General features: G+C 28.2%; 2 protein-coding genes across 4 annotated transcripts; one reads left to right on the forward strand and one right to left on the reverse strand.

Moving 5' to 3' along the window:
• Positions 1-869: 869 nt before the first annotated feature.
• On the forward strand, positions 870-4564 carry Dgkepsilon (diacylglycerol kinase epsilon). Its single transcript, XM_011063333.2, has 11 exons — positions 870-1045; positions 1464-1671; positions 2005-2176; positions 2253-2383; positions 2703-2850; positions 2949-3166; positions 3239-3384; positions 3456-3624; positions 3711-3891; positions 3961-4097; positions 4169-4564. The coding sequence occupies exons 2-11, from the start codon at positions 1507-1509 to the stop codon at positions 4286-4288; spliced, it is 1587 nt and encodes a 528-aa protein (XP_011061635.2). The 5' UTR covers positions 870-1045; positions 1464-1506; the 3' UTR covers positions 4289-4564.
• On the reverse strand, positions 4474-18331 carry Nox (NADPH oxidase). Of its 3 annotated transcripts, none has more exons than XM_087410235.1 (20): positions 17751-18331; positions 16888-17055; positions 11481-11575; positions 11250-11361; positions 11075-11172; positions 10840-10960; positions 10390-10540; positions 9909-10119; positions 9481-9707; positions 9076-9264; positions 8677-8870; positions 8231-8552; positions 7978-8122; positions 7651-7820; positions 7163-7316; positions 6756-6973; positions 6369-6550; positions 6051-6260; positions 5714-5917; positions 4474-5547 (listed from the first exon to the last, which is right to left on the reverse strand). In XM_087410235.1, the coding sequence occupies exons 2-20, from the start codon at positions 17032-17034 to the stop codon at positions 5350-5352; spliced, it is 3348 nt and encodes a 1115-aa protein (XP_087266361.1). In that variant the 5' UTR covers positions 17035-17055; positions 17751-18331; the 3' UTR covers positions 4474-5349. The 3 variants fall into 3 exon arrangements, with proteins under 3 accessions (XP_087266361.1, XP_087266360.1, XP_011061636.1); XM_087410234.1 differs by having other exon boundaries at positions 16888-17076; XM_011063334.2 differs by having other exon boundaries at positions 16888-17200.
• Positions 18332-18787: the final 456 nt, after the last annotated feature.

Raw genomic sequence — 18787 nt, forward strand, 5'->3', positions numbered from 1 at the left:
ATTAATTATCTTTAATACAGTTTTATCTTACTGCCTCTTCATGCTATCTCTTCAATCTAGACACAATGCTTGCTTGCTAAGAGGGCGTTAGCAAACAGAGAGTATCTGTGAAACTACGCAAAATCCCATATTACTCCAGCTAAATAATCGATCATGAAAAGCAAAAATTATTTTATTTATTATTCTAGAAATATCAAATGGTAGAAATTAATTTTTTATTATTATTATCATTATAATTTAATAAAAAATATTTTTTTTGCAGAACTATTTAATCAAAAGGATTATTGTATAATAGTTTATTGTAATATAATTATGTAGAGAAATGTTTCAACGAATAAAAGAAATAAGTTATCAAATCCTTGGAAGAGATAAAAAGTAAATAGACTGTCATGTCTAAAAGATTATAATATTGAAAGAAAAAAATAAGAATTATAGATTTTTATTTTCTGTTTTTTAATAACAATTCTCTTTAATAATAAATATTTATTGATTTATTTATATTTCTTTAAAATTTTGTATATATTTCTTTTTTAATCTAATAAATTTTAGTATTAAATTTCAAATAAAAGACACAATATCGATAAGGATAATACCTAGCATCTCGTCGATATCGACTTGGTTGAGGTCGATTAGTCGAATTTAAATAATATCGACAAATCTTTAAAATCTTGTATATATTTCTTTTTTAATCTAATAAATTTTAGTATTAAATTTCAAATAAAAGACACAATATCGATAAGAATAATACCTAGCATCTCGTCGATTTCGACTTGGTTGAGGTCGATTAGTCGAATTTAAATAATATCGACAAGAAAATCGAAATTTTTAAAAAAGATTCGAATATTGATTAGTCGATTAATCGAAGAAAATCGAACGTTGCTCATTTCTGACTGGTTGCTCATTGATGACCAGCAATCTTGCCAGCAAAAATAGTTGTAGAAGGTTAGATGATGTTAGAAAATATGAATGTACGCAATATATATGCACGATATACGAAATATAAGCAACTTGAAAAGTAAATAGATCATCACGTCTATCACGTAACGTAAGTGTCAATTGAAAAGTTAAATTTATTTCATATCTGTCAAATTATTATTACACTTTATTTTATCACAACAGGACCAGTTATTACAAAAATGAATTGTAATTTTTGTAAATTTAAATTATTTCTATTCTAACTTGTATTTCAATATATAATAAAACTGATTTATCTTTATTTTATTTTAAGTAATTATACAATATATAATTTTTATTATCTTGTAGAATATTTTATATATTGTAAAACCATTATTAATTTTTTATCAATTTGTATTAAGTATTATTTCTGTTAAATATGAATATAAGATGATATCTTAAGTGTAATATGTATTTTAAGAACCTTTTTTGTATTTTTAATAGCATAAATAATTTCTTTATAAGAAACAGAAATATTTACTATGCTTAACACACAATATTAATTTTAGAAAATTATAAATTTCTGGAATTCTGCACAACAAATTCGACGTTATGTGGGACGAAGATCTGATTACTATTGCTCTGCCTACAATGTCTACTATTGTTTTCTTTGTATTTACGGTAAATTTCTTTCGATACCTCATAGGTAGTCCTCATATTCAGATAAGAGATGTTACAAAGGAACATAATTGGAAGGCAATTAACGAAACAGCTAAGGTATTTCTTAAGAATTTAGGATTATTATAGACTGTCTCTTATTTGTGATAAAATAAAAGTATCTATATATCCTTTTCCTGAACATACATATTTTTCCTATTGTTAAATTTATACGCAATTGTTTCAAGACATCGACAAAGCAATAAGAAAATTACTTATACCAATGCATGATCCCGTTTTAATCGGATTGAAATAATTATATCAGCATGGAGTATTAAAAATATAACAGTAGTAGTCTAATTTACAAAAAGATTGTCTATGGATTTTAATTAAAGTAAAAACAATATTAAATTATATAAATTAATCATATATATAAAATTGTTCTATATACAGGCATATTACTGTAGTATTTGTGAGACTTTATTATTGAACCTTGATGCTCTTTTCTGTGATTCTTGTGGCGTGTGTGCGGATCGAGGTTGTATAAAGCTTGCTGATAAACAGCTAAAGTGCAAAGCTATAACTTTCAATAATGATCAGCTAATGAAGCATCATTGGATTAAAGGTATTATCAATTTGTAATTAATATATGTATTGTGTTAAATGTGCTACTTTTTAAATATCTTTTGTTATATTTAAAGGTAATTTGCCACTTGTTGCCATGTGTTACATCTGTGAAGAAGAGTGTGATGTAGAACCCGGCCTTACAGACTGGTGGTGTTGTTGGTGTCAAAGATGTGTTCACAAAAGATGCAAATCTTCTCTTTCTGAAGTAATGATTAATGATATTTCGTTTTTTAAAATATTTTTAAATAATTTTTTTGTTGCAAAGAATTATCATAATAACATACTGAAATCATTATAATAATCGTGTATTTCGTTCAAAATTTTATATACTTATTAATTTCTTAACTTTAATAACAAAATGGATTGCTCATATGTAGCCAAAAAAAAATATTTTTAAGAATGTACAATAACGTTTAATTTATTATTTTATATATATTACATTATAGAATGCGTTTTACTTTATTTTGTTATTCTGAAAAAATTGTGAAACAAATTATGAAAAATAAAAACATATTTCTTTTCAGATATGTGATTTTGGAAAATTCAAATTAATGATCATTCCACCAGGAAGTTTAGAAGTAATAAATCGACGTAGCACAATGAGACGCAGATTACATCTTCGTTCTGTCACACCACCAAATTGGCCTAATTGGAATCCAATCATTATTGTAGGTAAGAGAACAAAAATAGCAATAAGTATTGTTTAAAAGACACAGTAATGAATTGATGATGTGGATATATCTTTTCTTCATTATTCTTTTTCTTGATAGGAAATAGAAAATCAGGAAACAATGACGGAGGCCAAATTTTGTCACTGTTTAGAAGATTATTAAATCCTGCGCAAATCGTAGATTTAGCAGAACGTGATCCAGTTGCTGCCCTTGAATGGTGCCGTTTGTTAGGGAAAATTCCATCCACTATACTCGTAGCCGGCGGCGATGGAACCGTCGCTTGGTTATTAAACACTATCAACAAACTCGAATTAGAGGTAAATCTCTCTTGATGTAAACATTTAAATATGCATAAGTATGAGTACAAACAAATATTTTATACGGAACAGCCTGTTCCATCTGTAGCAATAATTCCTTTGGGGACAGGCAATGATTTATCCAGAGTATTAGGATGGGGAAAACAACATGATTCGCACTTAGATCCTACGGAATTATTGCAAAAGATACAAGCAGCGGAGAAGGTAAAGCTTGATAGGTATGTGCTAAAAAAAATTGTACATTTTGTAATTACCGATTGATTAGAGCTACATGCAGCGTGTAATTTAGGTGGTCCGTAATGATAAAACCACTCAGCGGACTAGGATTTAGAGGATCGTATCGTAATTTGTTCATGTACAATTACATAAGCGTGGGTGTGGACGCACAAGTGACTTTAAATTTTCATCGTACAAGAGAGAGTCGCTTTTACCTGTTTAGTCATAGAATATTTAATAAGGTATCTCTTCGTTTTCAAATAAACGTGTAAATAAAATATTCCAAATTGAATAAGGAAGTTTATGTGCGTTTTGTACATGTTTGTAGCTGTTGTATTTGTGCTTTGGCACACAACAAGTCGTGGAAAGGGAATGTAAAGATCTCGATAAAAGTTTAGAAGTCTATTTAGATGACAAGAAGATAGAACTGCCTTCTGTTGAGAGCATAGTGATACTTAACATTCCATCTTGGGCTGCTGGTGTCGATCTTTGGAAAATGGGAATGGAAGGTTAATATCTTTAATGAGATTATATTTATTTAAATATAATAATTACTAATTAAGTGTATTATTTAATAGAAAACGAAGGTTCGGAAGTGCAAAGTATTAACGATGGCAAGTTGGAAGTAGTTGCGCTTTATTCTTCATTTCACATGGCTCAGCTTCAAGTAGGCCTTTCGAAACCACATCGAATTGGTCAAGCTAATAACGTAAAGGTATTTATTTTAATAATTTAAAAGATTTTTTGCATCTATAATTGTATAAGATAACTATTGTTATTTCTTAGATAAAATTATCGCGGCCATGCGCTATGCAAGTGGACGGTGAGCCCTGGTACCAACATCCATGCGAATTCAACATAACATACAGCAATAAAGCTTCTATGCTGTTGAGTAGCGATTCTTAAATATTTGCCGCGTGACCTTATAGAAAAAAATTTGCACAAATGCATTTATTCATACATTATTGTGCGAGTATCAGTTAATATTTGCCAAATATGTGAACAGCTTAGCTCGGCAATTAAAATATTGAAGTGTATAAAGAAGAAATGAAGAACTCTAGTCAATGTTATTCCACACAAAAGAATGTACGTTATATCTTTTATTGATTATAGTTTTTATTTATTGATGCTGTATTTATAATAAAAATATACAAATAAAATATCAAATAATACATAAATAAAGGTATTTTGATGCTTACGAAAGTTTTTTTCCTCTAACAATGTTTCTAAAATAACATTTTGTTTATTTTTTCTTCTTTTATGTTAATTGACTTTTTAAGTTCATAGTTTATATAAATTATGTGTATTGAAAAGCTTTATCGGTGTACCATAGTGGTTATTGATACTAAAAGCTAATTTCAGATAATTTAGAAATTCATTTGTTGCAAAACTTCAGTCAAAAATTTAATGTGTAAAACTATTATTTTGAAAAAAATAGTAAAAAATAATGTAAACAGAATATTTTAATTTTTACAATTCTTCTTTAATAATAAAAGAAAATAACATAAGAAATTAATTTTATTAAATTATGACAGAACATCAAATGTATTTTTTATTAATCTTGGCAACAGCTTGGATTTTGCACGAGATGGCTAGAATAATGAAAGATATTGATTAAGATATGTTAAAAATTGGAAAAATGACATAAAACATAGAGGAAACATCATTTTTGATTGCTTGAAATATTACGTATTAAACATTAAAAGTTTTATAACCGAAAAAAGACAGAAAGATTGTATTCGTGAGTACATATTAAAATCATAGAAAATAATTGATTAAAAAACAATTATTACGTACACACACATATCTATAATTTGATAAAATAATATAGAAATGTATGTATAATTTGAAATAATATAGAAATGTATCTATAATTTGATGAAATAATATAGAAATGTATGTATGATAAATTGCAAACTCTGTTAATATTTTTTAACATAATAATTATTAAATTTTCTTTTGAAGTATTAGAAGGATTCCTTTCTAAAACAGAATCCAAATTGATCGCATTTGTACCGAAGAATCCTAGCGAGTTGTGGTGGTCCGCAAAAAAACACTGTAATTTTTCCTTTCTTCTTATCCTGAAGCTGTTTGAATACCTTGTCCCAATTAGGACGACCCGCATTTGTTCTGGTTTTTAATCCTGTAATGAGATCTCGCTTTTCCTAATCAACGAGAAGTAACAAAAAAAATTAATAAGCTAAATTTTTTTTGTCATTTGTGTAAATTCTCTAGCACAAATTTAAAAACTAATCTCACAATTAAAAATATTTACAAACTAAAACTAAAAATATTTAAATAATTATGTATAATTATAAAGATATTTCTGACTTTTTCGTGCAGAAGATCCAGCGCCAATTGCAAGCCAACTGCCTTCATGTCGCTCTTTTGCAATGCGCTTGTGATGTACATATGCATCTCCAGAAAGCGTTCCATGGTGATACCTAACTCAGCTTGTTCTATTTCCAGTTGAGATAGTAAATTTACAAACCACTCAAACGAACGTTGATTGCGATTAATCCAAAAGAAGTCTACCTATAAAATATTCTTCTTTAAATTAAAATCAATAATTTATTTCAAATTTTATTCCAAGATTAATAAAATTACAGAGAGAGAGAGAGAGAGAGAGAGAGAGAGAGAGAGAGAGAGAGAAGAAAAATCTATTAACCTTTCGTAAATTCATTACAGTAGTCGGAATTTCACCAGCCCAGGAGAACGAACATTTTGGACAGGTATGTCTCGCTTTCCAATATCGATGCATAATCGATTGCAATATAGAAGCAAAAGGTGTAACTCCGATTCCTGTGGCGATTAAAACAGCGTGCTGCGCTCGAAAAATGTGACTTGACGGTGCTCCATAAGGACCGTCTAAAAAGATCTAGAATGACACGTTATTTACTCGAAATAAATTAATAATAATTAATTGAAGAAATCTTGAGAACAAAATCGTAGCTCATAATAAAAATTATTTATAAATAAGATTTACCTCCAGTGGTTTTCCTACAGGATAATTTATAGGTGGTTGAAAAGAATTATTTAAATCTAAACTATTTGAACTATCTACAGCTTCATTAAACTCTTGTCTCAATTTTCCTTCTTCCGCCGCAATTTGCATTGTATTCGGTGTAATGGGTGTTCTTTCATTTCCTTCTGCATTTGTATTTAACACTGCAAATATGACGCATGATAAATAAATATAATATGAAAAGAACTTGTATTTTTTAATATAAACATTTTTTGCATCATAAATACAATCATTTAGTTTAAACGATTTTTCATAGTTCTAATTATTATCTATATTATTATTATTATATTACGTTATTTTGCAAAAAGATTTTTTTTCAAAGAATTATTATATTTTCCAATAACTTACCAACACTTGACAACGCGTCAATCTCATAATCGCCCGTTTCAAAGCTGGGTGTTTTGAATGCGATAATAGTCGGTTTTGTCCGCATGTATCGGAAACTTTGAGCCAATGATTTGTTCTGCGGACTTAAGTAAGCTAAGCCCAATGACTTGAATCGCGCGCATTTCATCTGACACTCATCGAAATTCCTTTCCGATTCAGATCTCATATACTTTCGAAGTCTACCAAAATATATAAAAATATCATTATATGTATATAAAATATTTTATTACAAATTTTATAATTGTTATAATTATAACAATAAAATTTAAAGACACTTAATCGTGAGATAAAACACGTAAAGAAAAAAAATTAGTGACAAGATTAACTTTCTGAGAGAGAGCAAATATGTCCAATATTAATTTACTTACGCTGCGAGTCGCTCTTTCTTCTTATTTTTGATTTGCATATCGGGCATCGAGTGTGATTTTTCAAGTGGTATTTTAGTACCAAGAAAAAATTGATGTAGTCTTTTATCTCTTCTTACAGACCCATCTCTCCATTCCTTATTTGATTCTGGTGTATCTGTTAAATGAATCCATATACAATATTTAATATTAACTTAGAAAATATAATTACTATGCAAATGTGTTATAAATAATAACGTGACTTTAATGGTTTGTTTTCTGTTCCTATACTAAACTGCAGTAGAACTTTTTCTCGCTTTTGACAAATATTAAACATATATAGTACCCATCTCTCTTTAAGTTCCAAAAGTGTACACTAGTTCAGCCACAGAAAACAGACCTTATACGAATTTGGATTTATTATATCCTTTTGATTTTTACGCACGCGCGTGTGTGTGTGTGTATGTGTGTGTGTGGTGTGTACTATATATTATTTTTTAAATAAGTCTCACGTTCTGTAGTTTTTAAATATGTAGACTTATTCTTAATCGATGCATGCGAAGGTGACACGGCATTCGATAAATCAGATACGAACGAAGGATTGTCCAGTAGGTTGTGAACCTGAGATTCCATTGAGGCTTTCTGTGTCATAATAAGTGGTGTTTTTTTGCCACTGATAAAACTACACAATAAAAAATATTAAAAAAACTAATACATAATATAGCATAATGAAGAATGTTAGAATTCCATTGTTAGAAATCATTATTTTAAATTTTATGCACAAAATTACAAAATTACTTTCTGGACTTTGCATAAATCTTTAATCACAACGGACTTACGATTTTTTGGGGGGAACACAAGCAACGTCACAGTTCTCAGCAGGCAGTATGTCAGCACAATGAAGTTTTATTTGTTCTTTTTCAAAGTACGAGTACAAACTATTGGTCCATTCACCAACCGCACGAATATGTAGCCACATATAATCTAATATAAAAATAATATATTAATTTTGAAAGATATGCATACGTATATATATGTAATCACAATAATAAAAGATAACATCAATCAAAATGCAAAGAATTTCTAGCTTACCTTCTTGTTCGGGAGCACTGCTAATAGTAAAAGGATGCCATTCATATTTTGCTATCACCGGAATTTTAACGAATACATAATCGCCAGGATGAAAATGAAAATTGGTTGGTCTCTTAATAACTAGATGAGTCACTTTCGAAGGTAAAAGGAGACCGGAACTTATGTATGTTTTTCCACGTTGAGAACGTAACCATCCGAGTCGACGAATCTTTTCCACTAAGTATATGATACCCGGGCCGACAAACCACTTCCAAAAGTTAGGGCCATGGAAGATCATCAGAATCCAAAATGGTATGTATAGCAGATGAGACCAATAAAATATCTTGTAATAAAGAATTATTTTAATTAAAAAGACATGAAGCTATTGCTTCTAGACATCTTGGATAATAAAAATTATAATTCTGAATTTACAAGTAAATAGAGATAATAATGTAAAAAATTCGTACCTCAAAGCATCCTCCACGCCGTACGAACGACATAGAACAAACAATCATAATGACGAGTATAATAAACAGAATTACCCCAGTTGGATATGCACTGCCTGCAATCAGACCGAAATATCCAGGTCGACTGGTTAACAACCATTCAAACATAGCATAGTTTCCGTTATTCATTTTCTCGTCTTTTACTATTACCGTACCTACAAATATATATTATTAGATATCATTAATTATTACAATATTAATTTAATTAAATATAAAATAAGAGAGAGTATTATATAAATTAAATCAACTTAAAAAGAATTTAAAGTAATCTTTATTAGAGTTTCAACAAAAGATTTTCACCATTTTAAATTATGGTGACATTAAGTATGAAATAGTAATTAGATAAAGTATTAAATATACCGCAGTAAATGAGGTGCATTACAGTATGTACAATGCTGAAGATTCCAATCAATATCCCTGTCATTTTATGAAGGTATATATGATGATCTAGGGGCACTAATGAATTGAAGCTATGCGTTCTTAAAAACGTGATGCACTGGCGCAGCATTAAAACCAGGATAAACGTGCAATCAAAGTTTAGACATTGCCCTAAAATATATTTTTGAAATAAAAATTTTATTCTTACATTTTTGTTTTTAAACATTAATTTAACAGGAATCTAAGTCTTAGTAATTAACACAACTTGATTCCAAATTTATTAAAAAACTTTATTTTAAAATAAAATTATTATATGACAGATATTACATGACAGATATTTACACGATAGTTTAGAAAAGATTGAGTACATCATATTACTTTTCTTACCGCAGGCACGCGCAAACATTATGTAGACACTGTGATTTCGATACTTGTAGAGACGAGAGACGAAGAGAATCACGTTGATAAGCATGAACATCGATATAAAGGCAATAAAGACGTAATTATTCTTCATGTATGGCTTTGTGAGTTGATACGGACGAAGAGACAAAAACGTATCCAAAATAGATTTTTTCTTTAATTTTGGTTGCGGTGGTACCAACCATCGATCTATGCTGCGATTATCATATTTTTATACCTTAAGTTTAGTACTTACTTTAAGAAAATTGATAGAATTTAATAATTCAAAATTAACATATAATAATTAAAAGAGCATTAAATATCTATAATAAATAATTAGGAAAAAATTTGCTTTTTTAATTATAGATTCATAAATTTTAAAATTTTGTACTATTTTATATAATTTTTTGTCTAACCTGGTTGAGAGATTTTCTAACAAACCCTCATGCTTCTCTAACTGTTTTTTTAGACCTTCAAAGGTGATCGCTCCTCTATTATCTTGATCAGCTTCCTCAAAAAGTGCAATTGTCAGATCTTCGATTTGCTCGTCACTGAACTTCATTCCATTTTCTTCCATACAAGCTCTCATAACATGTTCTAGTTCGCGAAGTTGTATTAAGCCATCACCTTTTATTTGAAAAAATTCAATGTGAAGCAATGAAGATAATTTATATCCAGACAAAAATTTCAAAACATTTGAAAAACATGTATTAATTTTTCACAAATACACATTAGATCTTTAGCATTTTTTTGAATATATGTACTTTTGGCAGTTTATACTTAAATCTTTCTTGTGATATAATTTATTATCACTGATTATTTTATTTTTTTAAATTTGAAGAAAATATAAATTTTTTTTATAAATACTTTATGTGAGTGATTAAGTGCAAATATTACCATCGATATCATAAACTTTGAAGAGAAACCTAATTTTATCGTTCATAGATTTTCCAGCAAATTGATGCATGGCGTCTAGAAATTCTTGAAGCGATATCGTACCAGAGTTATCTTTGTCGAATATTTGAAAGACTCTCTCAGTAAAGAAAGGCTAAAAATAATAAGATAAATATCATATTCACAAAATGACGTTTTTAACGTCATCAAAATAATGTTAGCTTATTTGTTGAGATTTTATTTATTTTCTCAATAAATAAAATTGATGTATCTGTCTTTAAAAAATGTAATGCAGTACAAAACTTAATACACAAATTTTGTCTGTATAATCGAAACGTAGAATAAAATAAAAATAGCATCGAAAAGAAGTGAAATAACGATTTTTATATCGGAAAAATGAGAAATTAGAATTTCGTGTTTGAGAGATGAAGAATACTTATGCTTCCTGCCTACGTTCTTCGAAGTGACGATTGTTTTGAATTCTTCACGGCATATTTCTCCTTCGTTTCCAACAGTTTGCTTAAATATCTTTTCCAGCCATTCAAGATTTTCTTTATCGAATCCAGCGCGTGGCCTAACATAAAAATTTAGTTAGTTAATAAATAATGTTTGGAAGCAAAACTAAGAAATTTAATAACAACAAAGATAATAATAATAAATTTTTATAGTTTTATAATAAATATATTACCTGGTGTTACTCACTCCAGATATCATATCTAAGATTTGAGTAGGTGTTACATATCCTGAGTTCTCATGATCAATTAACCGGTACAATTTTTCAATGATCTACGACGTGATAATTGTTAATTGTAATTTTTTTTTTCACTTGCTTACTCTGTAGATGTAAGAATACGGTAGCTTACCCCTTTAGTATAGAAGATCTGTCGAAAATTGGACAAATTTATTGGATTCTCTCCACATAATACGTATGCAACACTTTCAATCTGATCGACAAAATCATTTTGCTTCTCGTTTCTAATAAAGAAATAAAGACAACATTGAATAAGACAAATATAAATATATTTAAAGTACCATTAGAAAATTACGTTTTATACATAGATATGAATACTCATATGATAGAAACTTATCCTTACGTCAGCCTTCCTTTGAGGAATTCGAGCCATTCATCTTGTTTCAATAATCCATCACAATCTTGATCGAATAGTATAAATAACTTCCCAAGAAGCATCTGAAAAAAAAAAAAACATTGACAAATTGGAAGTAGCAAAGTATCACTTTTCTACGCAAACAAGGATAAATGTTGCAAATTCTTATAATAGAACGATCTAAAATTTCCATTAATTCAATTTTATTTAAGAGAAGCTAACAGAATGTACTTGCTTTTTTGAATACGAAGGTACAAATCTTAATTGCAGAGAAAAAATTAATATTACAAACTATTCGCGAGACTGCATATTTAATATGCATATTATCTAAAATATGTTTCTTACACTCATTACATGTACGTGTAATCTGGGCCAAAGTTAATATGTGATAATGGAAGCGTATTTATTAAAATTCTAGCCTCAGGTGCGTATGATGGCGTCAACGCACGTCAACGTTAATATCAATATGATGCATATCGATCATTATTGTCATGGATCTCGGCCGATACATACATATATATTTCACTCTCGATCGTTAAGAAATAGGTCAATGTCATGAGATTACATTGCGTGCTCCCTCGTCACGTACGAGATCCAGAAACGTGTCCTAATTTCGTGAGATATAGTTATTGATATATATATATATAGATAATGCCTCAATTGTTATTCGTAACATATTTTAATAACAAAATATTTTTTAAAAATATTTGATGACTTACAAAATCACAACGAGACATTTTTTTAAATAACATTTAACTTGAATATTTATTAAAGAACTTTTTGAATTAAAGAACAATTCAAGATATAGTTCATATTAATGTAAATAGGGATGGAAGATAAATTATTATAAAAATAGAAAGATAATTTAGAGATAAAATTTATCATTAAAAGTAAAAAAGTTTAAAATTAATAAACCTTGATAGCAAGTCACTTTGTCATCAAAACATTTTGACGTCAAAACATAACTTGCTACCAGGAAAATTTATGACTGTATGTTGCTGATTTATTAAGATATTGTATTGATTAATAGAAAATATTAATAAGATAAATTGAATGAAATATTGTCCAAATAAAAATTTCAATTGATATGACTTTTGGAATCATACAGACAAAAAATGTTTACATTACAATAATGCTATGATTAATTCGTGTGTTCGGTTTTTATAACATAAGCTACGCAAGCAAAAAGTATCTGATGTTTTTAATCAATAATTTTGAATTTATATCTCTTATTACAAAAATAAGAAAGAAAATAATAACGAAAACAGCAAATATATATAGATTTGATGTAACAGTATAATCATTTTTATAATACAATAAGTGAAGATATTTGATTGAAAGATTTATACTATTATTCAATACTAGGAACTTATATTAAAACCATTAATTGCGTACAACAAAATATATATTATTTGTTTCTTAGTTAAATTAATTAATTTATTTTAACTTTAATTTAATATAAATTAAGTCTTATGTATTTATAATTGTTATTTCTAAAGTGATCAGATTTCAATAAAAATCTTTGTTTTAATACTGTAAATTGACATTTAATGTTGTTTAATTGATCAAGGAAAAGCTATATTAAAGTTCTTGTAGATATAATAGTCCTTATATATGTCATTAGATAGCAAATTCGAGTAATTATTGATAAAATTATTTATTCCGTACTCTTCCATTAAACTTTTGTGCTAATATGCTAGTATATAATAGCCGATATTATAATATTATATCTCATTTTTACTTTTAAGTATTTTGAAATATTTTTAAAGTATATTTTAGTTTAATTATATAATACAATATTTTTCATTCTTTTTAAACTTGAGCGTAGTATGTTACACGAATATACGTACACTTGAATGTGTTATTTGTTATTAAATATGTGTAGGGAATAGATTTATTTTTCAATTTTGAATTTTTCCAGACGAAATTAAGAGACTTATCGAAAAAATGAATTCTACACCAGTTACTACATACATTTGACTACCTAATAATATTTTAATAATAAGGGGAAACTAATATAAGGGATAATTAATATAAAAAAAAATACATTTTTCTAATACATTTCATCTGATTCAATTAGGGATCGGGGGACTAATTCGACTAAGATTATTAAAATAAAGATTAATGTATTTTAAGCTACATCTTTGGCTACATATTAATAAAACTTTTATAAAAATATATTTTAAACACAAACATTCGCTTTGCAAGACAAAACAATGCTTCTTTTTGCAAAATTTGTCCATTTCGTGCAAAAACACGTCGAATGAGCCTAATTTTCGAGATTGAACATGAGGGAATTAAATTTATAACATTTACCACTGAGGAAAATCTCTTCAAAGGAATAAAATTTTGAGTAAGTACTATAAGAGTCGTCACTAAATGAATCATACAGTTCCATGCTGTGGCTAGTCTACTATTCTCATCCGTTCATTTTTTAAAAACATTAACAATATATGATAACAAAGACACATAAACAAAAAAAAATCTGACTTTATTAATTAGACTTTATTAAGTAAGAACTACACTTATTGTCCAAGTAGAAATCAAATATCTCAGACAATCATATACAATTGTAAAACAAAAACTTTAAGAATAAAAATTATGCACCACTCTTGTTTAGATTCATTATACAATATCATCACATTTTACATAAATCATATCCTATATAATAAATATTTTATAACTTTAAGTCTAGGTTCGATAAAACAATATTTTGACGAATGCAATCATTAAATTTTAAATTTAAATTGACTATTAACAAAGTTATTGTATAAAATGTGAATGGCGGCCACCTTCTCCTCTAATGACAATCGATAATGCTTCGGCTATTTACGTCGACAGTTAAAGAGTTAATGGATAATTAATAAACGAGAAGTCGGTCCCGGTCGACGTTGTGCTCTGCTCTACGATTGGTCTCCGCAATCGATCGATCTCAAGCGACCGCGAGTCTCTTGAGGCATCAAGGCCTCGCACTCGGGGCGATCGGCCACCTTGATCGAAAACCATGGGCCTTCGATAGAACCTCTTGTTTGCTTCGATCATATCGTCACTGCCGCCTCGGGTCTCTTTTCCTGAGTCCCACTCTCGGATTCTCGAGAGTGGGACTCATTGCCCGTCGATTGCAATCCTCTACAAAGGAGACGATTGTTCGATAAATCGGTACATAGTTCGAGATCACAAATTCAGTCAAAAGCATTTCATCACCGATAAGGAAATCTTGTCATAAGCTCTCCTTATTCGGCAAAGTATCTTCTCATAATTGGAAGAGAGATGTCGCACATGAATGCCCGATTTAATCCTCTTATTCTGAAGTAAAATGCTTACATTTCATGTAGAGAGATAATCTTTGTGTGAGAAAGGAATATTGTCCCATTGTTCATATCTTATTATTCATTCCATTGTTATGATAATTGCAAATCAAAGTATTAAATGAGTTGATCTTAAACAAAATTGAAAGTTTACATCTTAATGTAAACGTAAGTATGTATCATGCTTGTTAAAAAACATTTTGCAATCGATATAATGACAGCGGAGTTTTTCTGTCGAAGTGTGAAATGATTGACTGGGCGAACGATATATAACGATTATAATTTCATAATGCTCATGTATGTACAAATGCGTGTTTTACTTTTTTTTTCATATTTGTTATGAGTGATTGTTTAAGAGAAACGTCCAAGAGTAAAACGTATTCAAGAATATAAATACAAAAATTATTTCTCCATATATTTTGGTAAGATATGTATTTTTAATACTACAAAAAAGAACGTAAAAGTGCAGCAGAATTGCATTTATTTTACAAACATGTATAAAATATTTTATAACAATCTAATAATGTGATAGAATGAACCGAAACGAGCGAGATACAAATATTTTATTTTATTTTAAAAAGAAAAAATGATTATTGGAAATGTTTAGAATATATTTAATTGTAATAAAAGTTTGTATATGTATGTGTGTTAGATAAATAAAGTTTAATCTATGTGAAAAATACATTGCTCACAATAATGCATATTATTTCTAAAAATTAAGAAAAATATATTTTTATTTTTAAGCAAAGATATTTTTATGTTTTGAAATATGCAGATTATAAAAAAATCTATGATTATATGTATTCGATGGTAATTATCTCTCGAATCTATTATTCAGAAAAACATTAGAATTTAATTTTATAGTAAAAGTTGAAATGATAAACTTATTTATTTCGTATTATAATTAATATTTATTAAAAATCTATAAAATTTATATCATACTTGCTTATGTTTTGGCTTCATAATTATAACTATTTTGTTAAATAAATATTATTATATATTTGCTATCTAAATACAGATAAATCACGGTAAAAAAGGATAATTGAAAAAACGTGTAAATGCTTTTTAAAAGAACCATAATTGCTCGACAAGCCAATATTCGCAGATGATGTAATGTCGACATTTCATGTTTAGTGCCACGCGAACCTTCTTTTTCTTCACAAAAGAAAGTAAGGCGGCAAGCCAATAATTACAATAATTGCAATTTTTCATGGCCGCTTTAAGAAAGTGCTGAATTACGATCACGAAGACGGTCTTCCATATCGTTATATATGTGCTAATTTACTAAAGAATTTAGTAGATTAGGAACTTTAGAGTTGTATATGGTTTTCGAAAGTCGAAGTTTATATTTATGATATGATAAATATCTTTGTGACAAAACAAAATAAAATATTTTATTGATTTTTTACTTTATAGAAATTTTTTTTAAATCCATGTAGGAAATAATCTAGATATGTATATTATTGAACGTGATAGAATTAAATCACTTAATCTTTCTTTTATATATTGTTGTCTTTATATCCTCAGCTTTCTAATTTTATGATTTTGCATTTAATTGCTTTCCATGAGAGATACGACACTTTTTACTAAATTTCACGATTACCTTCCAAAAGATGATGTCTTACTTACATGAACTTTATATAAAATGCATATCAAGCTGTTTCGAAACGTTTAAAAAAACCGTCTTAAAATTAATCCGTGTCATAAAACTCTGGATATACTTCTTGTATTTCATGGATAAAAGCGGCAATCATTAAAGAAAGTCATAACAATTTTATCCGACACTTTTATGTATTTTGAAGTTTATAATGTCATTCTACTTATACTTACAAAACTCATTTTTATTTACGGAAACTCAGAATTTTTATAAATGTTTTTTATAAATGCAAATTCATATTTTTAAAGAAATTCTCTTACTGTCAAAACTATCTATTTTCAATGTCTAACGAAAAATTGAACAGAAGATATAAACAAATATATACTTTAATATATTTAAATTAAAGTTGCAATATAATTTAATCAGATTACTATGTTATTATACAGTATTTATTAGTGTATCTACTCTCATTTAGTTTCTGTTACAATACCTGATCATGGAAGAGTCTTCTAAAAGCCTCTTTGCTATAACGCTCGGCTCCTTCTTCCTGCAATATTTCCTTGCATTCCTTCAGGATCCTCGTCCTCCTCTTCTCTAACAGACATTCTTCCTCCATGCAAATAATAGTCCCTTCCATATTAGTGAATAATCTTCGCGACTGTGAAGAACGAGGGTGCCACTAAAGAAACGAGATCACAGCCACTTTGGCAATTCATCACGAGATCAACAAGATTCCTGGCATTTCTTGTCTTAAATTCGTTCTTGTTTGGATACGAATGATTCAACAAGTCAGTTTCGTAGTACTTGAATGGAAGGTTATATTTATCAATTTTCGTTGTTGTGTTATTTCAAAATGAATAATCTACACTTATTATGTACTACTGTCTATTAAGTTATAATTAGTATTTTAAAGTAATTAATTTTTTTCTCGTTTGCAATTTAAAGAAAAAAATCAATTGTTTTAACGTAACGTTTTTCTAATACTTTTTTTATTTAATAAAAGTAATTTAGTAATTTAGTAATAAGTAATTTAAAAAAATATAATTAATTATTATATTTAAAAAATATCGCACTTCGGATATTTCTTATGAAAAGGTATAATATTTATTGTTATAATACGAATTTTGGCTCCTCTTAATCCTGCATTTGTTTTAAGGCTCTCAATATAAATAAAACAAAGTTTTAGTATGTTAGAAATTTGTCTCAAATAAAATGTAAAAATTGTAGGCAAGAATTTTTTTTTATTTGAATATCACAGTTTCTACTTTATTTATCTTTCTTTTACAAATCAAATTTGAGAGCACTGATAATATAAGTATAGAAGTAATATATGAATACGCATCGGTTCTTTACCTTTGGCGACTATAAAATTACTGCAGTTGTATTTTCGTAAAATTTTTTTGCCGAAAGAATCTATTATAATCAAATATCAAATGAGATTGAGAAAGAAAGAAAGAAAATTAGCAACTTTCTTCTTTGTCACGTTTTTTATGAGTAAACAAATATTTGATGACAGCTCGATAATTAATTCGCGTGTAAACACACACACAGGCCTATCTCTCGGTAAGAATAAAAACCCGGTTCAACGAATATATGAAGATTCACTTTATCGCCGCGTATCAATAAGCGAGATCACCGTGTTAACATTACTGACCGTCTTAACGTTACTGAGAAAAGTATTGAATGAAAATCATCCTCGAGGCATCAACGGCGTTCACGCGGATGTCACCGGCTGGCTGGAAATGTTGATACCAATAAACGCTTGTATTGGATTACAGGACGACACAGTGAGGGAAAAATAAAGAAGAACAGAGAGAGGAATGGAGACAGAAGTTTTACTGGCAATTCAGATCGTGTGGGGATAGAAAAGACGGACAACCTTTCACTTTTTGACAAACTCTGGGTTCCTTCTCCTCTCCTGTTGTGGATCTCCTCGTCTTTTTACTTCTTATATAAAAGTAGATATGTCAAGATCCAAAAACTACTTGTAAATAATTTACAATTACAATATCACAATCAGATAATAAATAAATAATCCATTAATTTGAAAAATATTTTCTGTAATCTCATAAAAAAAAAACCTTTTGCGTGAAAATTTTTTTACGTAGAAAGTATCTGTTATAAATTGCGTTTTTTTAATATTGTAGATAGTGATCATCACTATAAATGCTGAATAATGACGTACGTTGACTTTTGACAATTGTCATTTTTATTTATAAATATAATATTTTACAATGTATAATAACATTTTTTGTTTAAAAAAAACAAAATTTACTTTATTAATGTATGCGTCAAAGTTGAATTATAGAATTGTTATATAATATATAGCTTTAGGAAATATCAACTTATGTAAACATTTTTTTCGTTTGAAATGTAGTGAAATAGTTACG

The sequence above is a fragment of the Acromyrmex echinatior genome, chromosome 10 (assembly GCF_024713525.1).
Source record: "Acromyrmex echinatior isolate Ae372 chromosome 10, ASM2471352v2, whole genome shotgun sequence".
Taxonomy (NCBI): domain Eukaryota; kingdom Metazoa; phylum Arthropoda; class Insecta; order Hymenoptera; family Formicidae; genus Acromyrmex; species Acromyrmex echinatior.